General features: G+C 37.8%; 1 protein-coding gene across 1 annotated transcript in view; it reads right to left on the bottom strand.

Moving 5' to 3' along the window:
• The window catches only part of SMYD3 (SET and MYND domain containing 3), a gene marked incomplete at its 3' end in the record, with an annotated part of 60,376 nt that overhangs the window by 38,054 nt on the left and 8,978 nt on the right, over nt 1-13,344 (bottom strand). The window contains exon 2 of the mRNA XM_010072933.1: nt 3,388-3,475. Within this exon, the coding sequence (XP_010071235.1) occupies nt 3,388-3,475 (88 nt within the window). The remainder of the gene's footprint in view (nt 1-3,387; nt 3,476-13,344) is intronic.

The following is a 13,344-nucleotide window of genomic DNA, read 5'->3' as shown; positions in this document are numbered from 1 at the left end:
GTCTAAATGTTGTTAGCAAGGAGTAAGACCTACAGGGCATTAAGATAAAAAAGCTGCCATCATTCCAGACTCTGCTTCAATTCTTGAAAACATACTTGATCTCTAAAGTGGTAGCTTAGGTAACTATGCTTTGTTTACATTTAGCAAAACAATTTCTAAAGGCGGCAGTATGTCAGCAATAAAGGGTAAAAGACAGATGACAAAATGAAAGGATATTTTAATACCTAACAAACTAATTCAAATATTTTTTATTAACTGCTGAAATGTTATTATTTACTTAAGATATTCCTCCAAATCTTGCACCCAAGGGCAAGAACACATGGAAATACGTCTTAACAAAATGTCTCAGCAGCTAAAAAAAGGAATTTAATTTTTTTGTATATTAAAATAATGACACATACTTTTAAGCTGCCCAAGATTTGGTTTAGAGTTCTGATTAAATTAGAACCTTTTCTTGCAATTAATTAATTTTCTTTCTCCTTGAAACAACTGTAAAGAGCATCATGTTTTTTCATGTACAGCTGCATGTTTCACACATGAGAAAGTAAAGCATTGCAGTTCTGATGTCTGACTGCAGTTCAGGATTAAGGATCTTGGCAGTAAAGAAGATTTTTACCTCCAATGCTACAAGAAGATTTCGCGTTTGTAAGAGAGGAAAAGTAAGCTGGGCCTTGCATCCACTTTAGGTGGATACTCCTTACCACAAATCACTTATTTTCATTACATTTGGGCTGACTTCTCTGTGGACCAGATTCTTCTCTCTCTGACCACACCTAAGCTGAATACCAATACTCTCAGGTTTTAAATGAGTACTGTCATCTGGGACTTTATGGGATGCAAGCAGTCTAAACACCAAAAAGATAACATACACACAAGTAAGAACAAATCAAACAATAATTAAAAAAAGACTTATAGTAAGAGAAGTAATAACATTGTTTGTATCACAGTCCTTTCTGTACAACCAGCTCAAGGAATTTCAGCAGTTATCTTAATGACATTACTGAAAATACTATCCACCCCAATGCAGCAATGGATTTAAGTGTACAGTGACAACCCTGTGATGAAGTAATTAGTCCTTCCTGAACATGGGAATATTTACATACTTAAATTTAAGAATGTGACCACTGTGCGGCAGGGCCAGGATTTATAAGATGGTTGTTACAAGGCTAAACTAATTATTCATGAATTGCTCTCATGCCCTTGGATTGAAAGAACCATATAAGGGAAGGAATGTGTTATTATAAAATTGCACCTTAACCTTTATATCTCTGGCAAACATCCATGTATTCTTTACAACTGATTAAGGACAGACAAACAGAAGAATGAGGGATATTATTTCCACTTGATACAATTTTTGTAGGAAGTACAAAGCACTGACATTCTTGAAAGATTACCATTTTAGCTGATGCATAGTATTAGTCCATCTGCTTTTACTTGTCATTATACGGCTTTGTTCACTCACCAGCATCTGATAGCAGATGTGCTATACTGCAAAACCTGTTGGGACCAAACTTGCAGGTACATAAATTGCAAACTAGAAAACACACTGTCAGCTGCAACAGGACAAAAGAGGAGCTGGCTGTCCTGCGTCTGCTCAGCCTAGAGGAGCAGCCCTCAAGCAGCTCTGCTGCTGTTGTGTGGCCTGAGATGCAGAGGAATCCGCTTCTCCACAATAATTCCCTTGCACTGGGCTTTAGCATCTCAATTTGTATGCTTAAACTGGAATTTGGGTCTGAGACAGTTCACTCACACATATTGTTTCGAGTTCTCTAACTGCAGATTTAGCACAAGAACACTGTATCAGTTATAATCAGCTCAGGTTTTGGAAGTCACTGACTTTCTCAACTGTAGAAACTGTCGGTTTACTTTGCTAAAAAAAATTACATTTGCAGAAAGTAAAGACTACATGCTTCAGTCAGCATCCTTGGCAAGAGGGCAAACATCAAGCTCCCTCTTTGGGTACTGTGCTGGCCCCTGCATGCCAATTAGCACTGGTGTTGTGGTGTGATGGAAGGAAAGATGACACATTTCAAACAGCTCATGTCTGAGAACAGGAACAGAACAGACAACAAGGACATATTTTTTCAGCTAGTTCTGAAAAACTACAATGTATTTGATTTTCAAATCTCAGTTAAATCAGTAATCTTAATTAAAGACCCTAGGAAAATTCAGTAGGTGCAATTTCTCCTGCAATCAAATATAGGAACATTAAATAGGAACAGATTCCTGGCTCCATACCTTCAGCATAAAAACTATTGCAGCTGCATGCTGCATCTCTATAATTTAACTTTCAGGTTAAAACATGGGCCCTGAAGTATAACTGAATGCCCGAAGATCTATTTCAATATTGTGTGCCTCAAAGCAGTAACTATAGAGGAACTTAAGACAGACTAGAAACTGTATGAAAATAAAAGTTAAATGAGATGAGTGCTTCCCTTTTGCTAACAAATTAATCTCTCTGGATTAGAAATAAACAAATTCAGGTTTGGGGTTTTGTTTTTGTTTGGGTTTTTTTGTTGTTGTTTTGTTTTGTTTTTGTTAAAATAAAAATTGTGATCACTTGTTTCCAGCCTGGAATGTCACTATGCAAACCTGTTTTTTATGCTGCTGAAAAGCAGCACTGGAAGATTTAATTGTTCCCTAGCTCCAAAGAAAGCCCATGTTTCTGAAAATGGTAAGGAATCTTGCTTCAATAGGCAAAATTAACAGTTAAATTCCAGTGAATAGACTAAGGGATCAATGTACTCGTAGTCTTCTAGTAAAAATCACCTCTCTTCTGCTCATCTGCTGTTCACTAATTTTTTAAATTGGATTGAATATCTACATGATGGCCATTAGAATCCAGTTCTGTTTATTAGTGCAAGATCATCTCATTCAATTTGCTTAATTATCAGTTATCATTATATATTATTATAACTTACTATAATGATTCTATAATGCTTGCAGTGAACCTGACTGTGATAATGTCCTTGTTATTGTCATTGCTGTGCAAAGAATGAGAACTTGGAAATGTTCACAATAAGAATAATGGGACAAAGAATTTAATGTTTCAGATTAAGATTTATTTCATTTAGAAGTGGATTTATATGAAGTGCTGGGCTGTGGTGGAAAAAGTCTAAATCTGAGCCAAAATATTCCTTCGCATCCTAGGTACTTACTCTGCCTGCCATGAAGCAGTTCCAGTCAAAATAAATGGGACTACTATTATTAATACAATTAATAATATTACATATTTTAAATATCAAATGAATTAAAATACATTTTAAAACAACATAAAAATGCAAACCTTTAGGTAATAAGTCTCAAAAGATGAACTGCGTACTAAGGGGCTCTCTGGACTGTTTTCACAACTGAATGACAGACCGTAGCCTGTTACTGAAAGGATACCTTCTTTTGATTTTGGATATCTCACTTCATTTACAGCATCTTTGACTTCTTTCCAGGCATGCTCTTCACCAGCCAGTTTCTCAGCATCCTGGTTAATGGAAACAAAAGCATTTGATGAGAAAAACTGTAAGCTGAGAATATGCAGTAACGATGAAAAACAGGGTAGAAAGATTATACTGACAAATGCTACTTGTGGGGATTGTATCATTTTCTTTTGTAAGTACACAAAAATAATTTCACCTGGCATTCATACTCACCCTGTGTTTGTAAGTAAATGAGATGATATCAAGAAAAATTAATGCAAACTTGGAAACATTAAATACTCAAACCGAGTACTAGGTTTGAAAAAAGAACTGTGATCAACCAGAAAAGAGAAATAATAGCATGTGATTTTTACTATCAAAATGCATTGAGCATATCAAATTCTCTCAAAGACCTGCTACCTAATACTTCACAGATCCTCAACCAACTTTAGAAAGGATTTAGCAAATAATTTTTATTAACCATGTCGTGATTATAGAGAGTTTACAAGCATGAGCTTACAGGAGATGTCTACTACTCAGTAAAAGCTGAACATTATTTTTCTTTTATAACTCATTGTTATTTCTTCACTATTCCATTAGATTCTATAAACAGTTATATTTTCCCATTGCTTTGTCATAAAGAAGGCAAAAATGATTAATGGCTACATCAGTAAGAGAAAGTTTCCTTTTTCAACTATCTAGAAGTGACTAACTGCACCTTAGGCAAACCACTTGGAACAAATTTATTAAAGCATCTACCGACAGAGTTAAACATCTTGTGGGATTTCAAAAGCATCTAGAGATTCAATTTCCATTGCTATAAGCACTTACATACCTTTAAAAATCGGGCCTTTAAGACACTGCAGTTCATTATCTCTCTTTATAAAAGGCCTTGCTACTTGCAAAAGATTTTTGTCAGTGCAAATTCTTACAGGAATATTTTAAATACAGTTCTAAAAAAATCAGCCTTCAGCCAGGGGTGGAGGCCTGGCGATGAACAGAGAAAGTGCGTGAAAATCTAACCAAGCACTTTGTAATCAACAGATGCTCACTGGGTATCACAGGAGTACCTCTGTTAAAAAGCCTGTAATCCGCACCTGTCTAGAACTGTGTAATTTTCTTATTCCACTGCTCCTTATTTACCATAAATTCAGAACACAAAATATTTACAGTGAGAATCAGCACTCACTTTCACATTTCATTTGCAGTTTTCTCTTTCCATCTGCTCCATGAAACAACAGACCTCTGTGTGTTCCTGGGATGACTAAATCAAGATTGGTCCCCGCTGCCCCACCACTCTGTAGGGCAGCCTGACCCCACTGCATTTTGCACATGTACTTCCCCTCCAATCAATTTTCTGATCAAAAAGATCACCTGGAAATAACTTTGGGAGTAGCTGACTTTGCCACCAGAAGGCATAAAGTGAATGTTAGGACAAACAAGCTTATACTGCAGAAATTTATCCGTACAGTTAATGTACACACCCAGCTTCTCATAGCTTTGTGATAGACTTGCACTGAATCTGTTATCTTCAGTGTAACCTCTACCAGCTTTTAGGGGAGTACATCCATTTCTGATCGCAGCCTGTTAACCTCTAACAATCTGTCTCCAAGGCATCTTTGTAGGTCAAGCATCGCTCACTGATTGATCTAAAAAATAAATGTGGCCTATAAGATACTAATAATGATGCCTGTGAAATTTTAGTCTTAAGCAGCTACTGGAAAAGAAAAATTCTTTTAAGCTACCTTTTCCCACTGGCCCAAGTATTTCTGTAACATCCTGTAAGCTTTACAAGGAAAACCTCAGAATCATGGTAATTGGGACAGTTTTATAAGTGAAAGAAAAAAAACCCAACTATACACCAAGTTACAATGACTGATGCATCATTAGGGCTCACTTTGCACACAGTGGGACTGACGGATGAACCAGGTTAAAGAGTTCATTGACATGGGATTAGTCTTTCTCTTTCTTGTGCAGTCTTTTGAGTTGTTTTCCACTGTCTTCTAGTGTTTCATTGACAACACAAAGCAATGCAAGGTTGGGGTTTCCTCTAACCTTTACACTAGTGCATAGGGTTAAGCCTACTCTGGCTTCATATCCAGGTAGAGAATAGGGAGCATCTGTTGGACCAATAATCTCCCAGCCCTCTCTGGATTCATGGTCTTTATCCCTTTTGTAAGAGACTTTAGGATGGAGGGAGCTGGGCAGGATGCCCAGCTCTGGAAAGGATTTAAGTGACAGGTTTCAATGAAATGTTTTCTGTGTTCTCAAGATGAGGCAATTTGGGGATTTGCTGACGTAAGAACAAGCAAAGACCTGGCCAGCTGAGTCTTTGACACCTCTGCTGTTCTTCATCGGATTTCCATACACCAAGGAAGTCCTGTCCTTCCCTAAACACTCTAATTCAAGGCATGGAGGCTGCTTCCAAACAGGCAGCCAAGCAGGGGCTGCAAAAAAAAACCAGGAGGCCTTGTCATTGAGAACACTTCTGCCTTCCAGCCTTATAAGCTTTTTCCAAGTAAGTTGTTTCCCTTGGACAATGCCTTGAAAGTCACGGCCATGTGATACGACTAAGCCAGCTACAAATACAAAGCTGCCTTGGAGTTGGAATTATGGAAATAATTGAAGTGATTAATAGTTACACCGAACTGTTTAATTTAATCTAAGAGCATGGCAGTGACAGCTATGGGAGATTTAGCTTTCCACAGAGTAACACCCATTCAAAGCATCTCTTTTCACAACATGTTCCCAGTCAAACCTCCAGGTGTGCAGAGCTGCCAGCAATAAAGGAAGACAGGCTTTTTTCATCTGTAGAAAAGAATAACCCTAGCTGAAGAAAAGGAAGAGGCTTCTGAAAGAAGGAAGAGTTATCAACTTGCCTAATTATTTTCTTTATTTCTAATATTGTCACTAAACATAAGAGTTTGTTCTTCAGAACAATGCAACATTTGTGTCTTGGTCTAAAAAAAACCCCAACAAACCAGAGTAGATAACTTAGTTACAAAAATGCATGACAACCGTATTATGGCTGAAACTGGCATGCTTTACAATTCAGCTTTTACACACAGAGGCATGCTGGAGAAAACTGAGAGTAGAAGTGTTGAGAGCTCATGGGGAGAGCAGAAAAGACAGCTGCAACATACACTTCTCCATAGCGAGAACACAACCTCGCAATACTCTTAATAACACAGGTACAATCCATTGGAGACAGAAGCGTCACTGAATGTGCCAGCTGAACCCACAATCTGGGGCACAAGGAAAGACAGAGCTGATCTTGTGACCTATTTTGGGCAATTATTCCAGCTGGAAGATGGTTCCAGCACCTGCTTTCCACTTCCTCCAAGCATGTGCAGGGGAAACTTGTTCAATAAAAGGTGAGTCAAGATGTCAAGATGCAACAGCAATGTTTCAATTCCATCTCTCTATTCTTGTAACAACAAGACAGGTGCTGCTACAGCTTTTGTGATAAAACAGACCTGGAGATTCGTCACCTTAACACTGAAGCTTTCTGGAAATCTCCATGGACTACCTTTCCCTTGGACTACCTATCCCTGACTGCTTAGACCTGTGCTTCTAATCCTTTAGATGGAACAATTTACAGGTATATTCAGTTCTTCTAGTAAAACAAGTTATAAGATGAACTCTTCACACCTGAAACCTCTCAAAGAAGGACAATGTGTACCTTCACGTCTTAAAATGTTTAGGGTACATAAAACACAAAGGGTCATCTACATAATTCAACCAGACAAAATTCTGCCCTTGAAATCTATTTGGCTCTTCAAAATGGACAAATGCAAAGTACTCTGTAAAGCAAAATCTTCCTGCCATAATGAACTATCTTTCCTCCCCTAAATTTCACAATAATGTCACTGCATAAAGGATTAAAAACATATTAATTTTTTAAAAATATTTGCTTGAACATCATAATTTCTATAGCTTGCAGATCAGAACAACATTAGTTTTACTTTCAGAATACTTCCAGCTTTTATATCCAGTTATTCTCCAGACTTTTAAATTTGTAGATACTCATTGCAATCTATGTTTCAGGAGCCTGAGAACAGACATGATCAGCTCTTCCCAGCTCATCCTGTAAATACTCACAAAAATAGTCTGTGGTACACAATACACCACTAAATGTCAATATTTGCTTTAAATGTTACACAGTTTTCCACAGTTTAGGTTCCATTAGTGACACTTGTAAAAATGAAGCTATAACCACTAATAATAAAGCTATAAAGAGAGAGAAAGTAGAAAACCAGAGGGTATCTGATGAGGATTATAATCTGTTTGCATAGTGATCAAATGTGAAAAGTTCTGCAGTTCTGGCTGTAAGTGATAGGAAGATTTACTATAAAAGCACCATCTCCTGAAACACAGACATCAGCCACCAGAGAAATAAGCATTTGAAAATGTTCACCTGTTCCATTCCCTCCTTCCTGTGCTCCCATGTTTGGAAGAATTATTTCTCTCCCTATCTCTCCTGCTATCCTATCCTTAACTGAATTCTCCTTAGAAAATAACCTTCAAAGTGCAGAAGATACCTGTTGCTTTACACCACTCCTCTTTTCCTGACTACTCTTGTGTTTCTTACACTTCCTAAAGGTGCTCCCTACCTGTTCATTTCAAGGGCCACTGCTTTTACATGCAACGTTAGCAGCCTTTGCTATCCCAACATTTAAAACTCTGAATGTTAAAAGATTCCCACATGGACAGCACATTCTCTGACAGAAGATATTTCTCTTACCAAAAGAAGCATATGCCAACCAGTCAGGGTGATTGCCCCTCTGCCCAAACGCACCCCCAGAGCCCCAGCATTGCTCACCTGTAATGAACTGGGCCCCCCAACATTTCCTGAGTATTGAAAAAGCTGATTAGCATCTAGACCTCCTTTCATACTTAGGCTACAGGACAGAAATAGGACATGGATATTCTGTCCTCTCTATAAAGTTCATCTTTCTCCTCACAGATGGAGGTAGAGAAACAAGCCAGAGCTCTGCAGTGGAGAGGAACCATGAAGCACTCCCCACCTCCCTCCACAGAAGGGAGAAGTGGGGACAGGAAACTCCAAACAATCAGTAACTCCTGGACTTCTTTTTCTCCTTCCCAGCCTTCCTCCTACAAGAAGCAGGTCCAAAGCCATCTTCATTATGTGACTGTTTTCAGTGTTCAGGTATCCAGCCTCACACAGGCAGAAAAGAGGGAAAATTTGTCGGAGGTATTGGAGTGCCAGGCTGCCCTGAGCAGAGTGAAAAATGAGGTCTAAAATTTTCCATGACCAGTATCTTCTCTTCTAAATACACAAGTGGAATACAAGAGTGTAGTGTAAGCACCAGCAAATATCAGTTTTACAATAGTAAAAGCCTATAAACCACAGTTCAAACAGAAATTAGGGGTTTAACATGAAATATTCTTGGGTATAATATTTTTGCAAGACAGAAGAATCACACTAAATAATCATAATAGTTCCTTCTGGACACAAAATGTACAGCTACATAATGATAATCCTGTGAGGCAGCAGCATATAATTCTCTTCTTATTCTCCTTTTGTGGGAGCTTTAAAAATATATTTTAAAAGGAATTTTTCTGGACCATAATATTTTAACACTTTAAAAGTTACAGATACCTCAAATATTGGACATTTCATATAAATTGCTGACCATGGCTTATGGTTTGCTTTATTTCTAAAAAATTAAGTGGCAAATACAGGTGTGCATCTAACAGAAGAATTCTGAACAACTTGATGGGTTCAAATCAAAGAGGTTTTCTTAGGTTTTGTTTGAAGACGGTGTCAGAAGACCTCAGACACATTTAAATCAGGGCATGACATTTAAAAACAGATCTCTGATACACTATGCTCTGAAAGCATAAGTAACTATTTTCTTTTTCTGATTCTGTGGTACTAGAGTTTGACTCCACACTGGAACCTGGGCTGGATTTATATCTGTACACTGGATGAAGTTTAAACTTAGAATTGTTGGAGGCCACGTTACAGCTGTGCAGTGCATTGCTCAGTATTAGCCAGGCTGCATTACCTCACATAATCGATATCAGCTCTTCATGGATTACTGACTCTGGTATCTGGAAGTGCGTAAGAACCTCACAGGCTTGTAGTGCTCTAAATTGTAGAGTATTGGAAAATTTAACAGTCGTTTCACACCGTTCATGTTTAAGTGCTCCACTTAGGCGTTCAAATCAAGATGAAAATTTCCCCAGATCCTGTGGACAATTAGTGCAAAAACTCAAGCATGTTCACATGGTAGTATGAATAACCTTACCTTAACATTATCCAACTTTGTTACAACATTACAATATTGACTTGGAAATTTAAAAAGAGACATCAAAACTAACTGTGGGAAATTTATTAAAATTGGATGCTTTTAATAAAGAGAAAATTAAGATCAGCAAGTCCATTTTAAAAAGTGAAATATAATGGGGCTAAGATAAATTTACAATAATATCTTAATTAAGTTCTAAAGTTTCAGGTAAAAGAGGAGCAAACAGACCAACAGTTCTCAACCTCTCCAGTTGCAAGTCCAATATCTGTCAGGCTCACAATTCTGCACACCAAAAATAGCAATTGCATTTCTGTCAGACTCACACTCCACTCTTTTCCACTGCAATCCCACTGCAGCTATTAATTTATGTGATTTTTTAGACACACATTTTTAAACAGCCTTTTCAAAGATCACTGCCTCTGTACATTATATGTTAATGTAGTGAAGCAAAGTGACATCCCTCTTCCTACTGCCTCCCCTGCCTATAGATTCAAGGGTCACATTAGCCTTCTTTGCCAGAGGAGAACACAGTATTTTCCATTTCAGTTCAGATATACATGCTGAGATTCATCTGACTGAACATAGGCATTTGGGCTGCGCTTCTGTTTGACAAAGAGCCACTCTCAGGATGCAATTTGTATTATCCTAAAGCAGGCTTCTAAAATACGTCAGATGAATAACAGTCAAAGTGCATCCATTTTTCTCCATTTCATCCATAAAGGAAGTCTAGAGTAACTAGCTCAGATGCCGACATTCACACTGTAGCTGTCTGAAGTTTGGTGAAATAATATGGAACGTCTTCTACCTTTGCAGTGGTGGTACATTTTATTTCAATAGGTCTAATTTACCAAGCAATTCCAGGTACTCTGTATTATTTACCTGTTCTCATAAATGTTCATTATTCTTTCAGTCTTTGTCACCCATGAATTTTACTGGTAATGATTTTGCAATTACTTCCAATCCATTCATGAAAATACTGGGTACTGTAGAAACAGGGTTATTATGGACACACTCTGAAACTATTTGGTAAGCATTATCTATAACTGATGACTATGGTGACCTAATGTTTAAGTGTGTTGTCAGAGCAATCTTTACAGTGTATATATTTAGAATGTATATGTATAAATTCCTGTGGTAAAAGACACCAAAATAGCTCAAAGTTTTCATTAGTCTTGAACATCACAGCCCAACCGAACTTTTTAAAGACCAATACTGCTCACAGATCAAGCATTATTATTAAAGCTCTTCTGTTTTAGATGCACTCTTTGTGAGAAAAGCTAAGCAAGTAACATCACAGGCAGTATTTACTCTCTCAAAAAGCAGCACGCAAGGATGATAGGCTACTTAGCAAGAAAGCAAGATAGTGTCTAAAGAGATCTGTCAAAATATAAACAATACACAGGGCTAAGCAGCTACAGTTCACCGTAGCATCTTGCCTAGACCTGAAGGCTCTTCAAATGAAAGGCACATGTACTGAACCCAACCTGAAGTAATCTCAGTTAAATGTTAGTCCTTCCGGTTGTTGACCAAAACACTTCCCATATTTATTTTTAAACTAGGTCTCTTAAATACTACTACTCCTTTCAGTGAAAAAGGAGTCAGAATGACACAAGGGCTATCCCAATTCTTTTCATTGCCCTTTCTCTGTTTTACAAAACCCTTGTGCCGCACACAGCTCTGGCCCCTGGGGGTGATCGGCACTTTGCGGGCCCAAGACCCCAGTGCCTACCCCCAGTCAAGATGATGGAAGTTGAGGTATATTCCATGAGCAACAGGACTGTTTTGTGTCTGTGACAGCACTGCCTCCTAATTTCAGGAGCCTCGGGCTGACTGCAAAATTCCCATCCAAGCTGCAGAGATTGGGAGCTGAAATAAAAATTGATTGGCCCATGGGAAGAGCAATAAGTAGAAGTTCACTACTTATCAACTCATAAAAGCCAGAGGATGGGAGGAAGGGAGGAAAAGCTAAGAAAGTATTTACAGCTTAGCATCAGAAAAATAGGGCCTTATGCCAGACCACCCAAAAATTCTTGGCACATTTGTAATTCCATTGCAATTTCCAGCATCAGTCCAGAAAAACCCTGTGGGTAATTTGGTTACCTGAGGAAGGATGCTGTTCAGCCTAATCCCTAGCAACTGCAAGGCTGGCACTTCAGGCTGTCTTAGACATTACACATTTGTTAAGGCAATCTCCAGGTCTATCTTACCAATTAAGCTGACAGCTATAAGGCAAATCTGCTTTACTCCTCAGTTCTGCAACCTGTGGAGACACAGAGTGCCACAGAGGACATTTAGTGGCTCATAAGAGATATGTAGGTCCAAAATCCTCCGAATATTTAGGTATTCACAATGCGTAATCCAATCCACATCCATCAGTGCATTGAAATATGTACTTAAATTTAAATGCCTGCATAAATCCCATTAAAGTTAATATTTATGTGAATGTCTAAACCCTTCACTAAGTAGAGGTGTAGTTATTTCTGATTCAAAGTTCAATTTATGCTTCAGTGATTTGAAGAATTTGTGCCCATTGAATTATTGGTTCTAACTGAAGATACACTGACATATTTTGAACACTAATATAAAAACAATTTAATAACTTAATGTGTGGTATATAAGATGATAAAATGGTACCTACAGTAACTACATTTTTTTAATGTATAGTGCAATGTAAAATAGCAATATTTACTGCAGCATACATTTTCTGAATGAATGAGTATGAAATATAAGAACTTCAGGGTTTACAAAGGCACATGCAACATGGTTGGGAAAATACACCATTGATTAATCTTTCTAAAATATTTGACAGATCTCAGAAGTGAAAGTGGTAATGTCTAGAGCACTGATAAAAATTGACTGCCTAACTCACTAGCATGTTGCTTGAATATTCCGTGTCAATGCTCAAATCCACACTGACAAGTCTCCAAGTTTTTTAAAGTAATGAATAAAAAAAAGGGTTGAATTTATTTCGTATCTGCAGGTCTCAAGAGAACACAGTATCTGGAGTTTCCTTCTCTGGAATTCTGACAACAAATTTGGTTGTCCCCTAGCTGAATATTAATTTCATATAATCAAAGGAGAGGAATGCAAATACCTTTAAAAGATGTTGTATAGTGTTTTAGTCATTTCAAGAACTTCTGCTTTGGAGAATTATTATTGACTGTGCTCTGACTAACACCAACTTAAACCAGTAGAGGTTCTTCCCGTCCTTAATGGAAGCAGCTAGAAACACTCCGTAAGGCAAATGGGTGCTTGAAACAAACTGCTTCCAGCACCTTTCTAGTAATCTATTATTCCGATTCAATAACACAGCCATTTTAGTCATAGTCACAAAAAATAGGAAAATGGCCACATCCCAGAGAGTGAAAAGGACATTCTCTAAAATGTCATAATGCCATGGAAACTATTATAACACCTCTGAATATTTCTCAGGGCCTTTATTTACTGTTTGAATAGCTATCGCACAGGTGGTTCCTGTTGACTGCCATTGTTCCATGTTTGTTTTCACATGCCCCAGCAGGGAATGGTGATTGGCCAAGGTGGTTCAAAGCAAGGAGAGGCAGCCTAGATTACAAAATGTGTACTGAAAGTTAGACATCTTGACTCACATGTAGACAACTGTTTATGGGACCTGCAGAAACAAAATAATTTGGTGATAC

Source organism: Pterocles gutturalis, unplaced genomic scaffold (genome assembly GCF_000699245.1).
Source record: "Pterocles gutturalis isolate BGI_N339 unplaced genomic scaffold, ASM69924v1 scaffold44392, whole genome shotgun sequence".
NCBI classification, from domain to species: domain Eukaryota; kingdom Metazoa; phylum Chordata; class Aves; order Pterocliformes; family Pteroclidae; genus Pterocles; species Pterocles gutturalis.
Note: the sequence above shows the minus strand (reverse complement) of the source record. Positions and strands in the feature narration are given on the sequence as shown.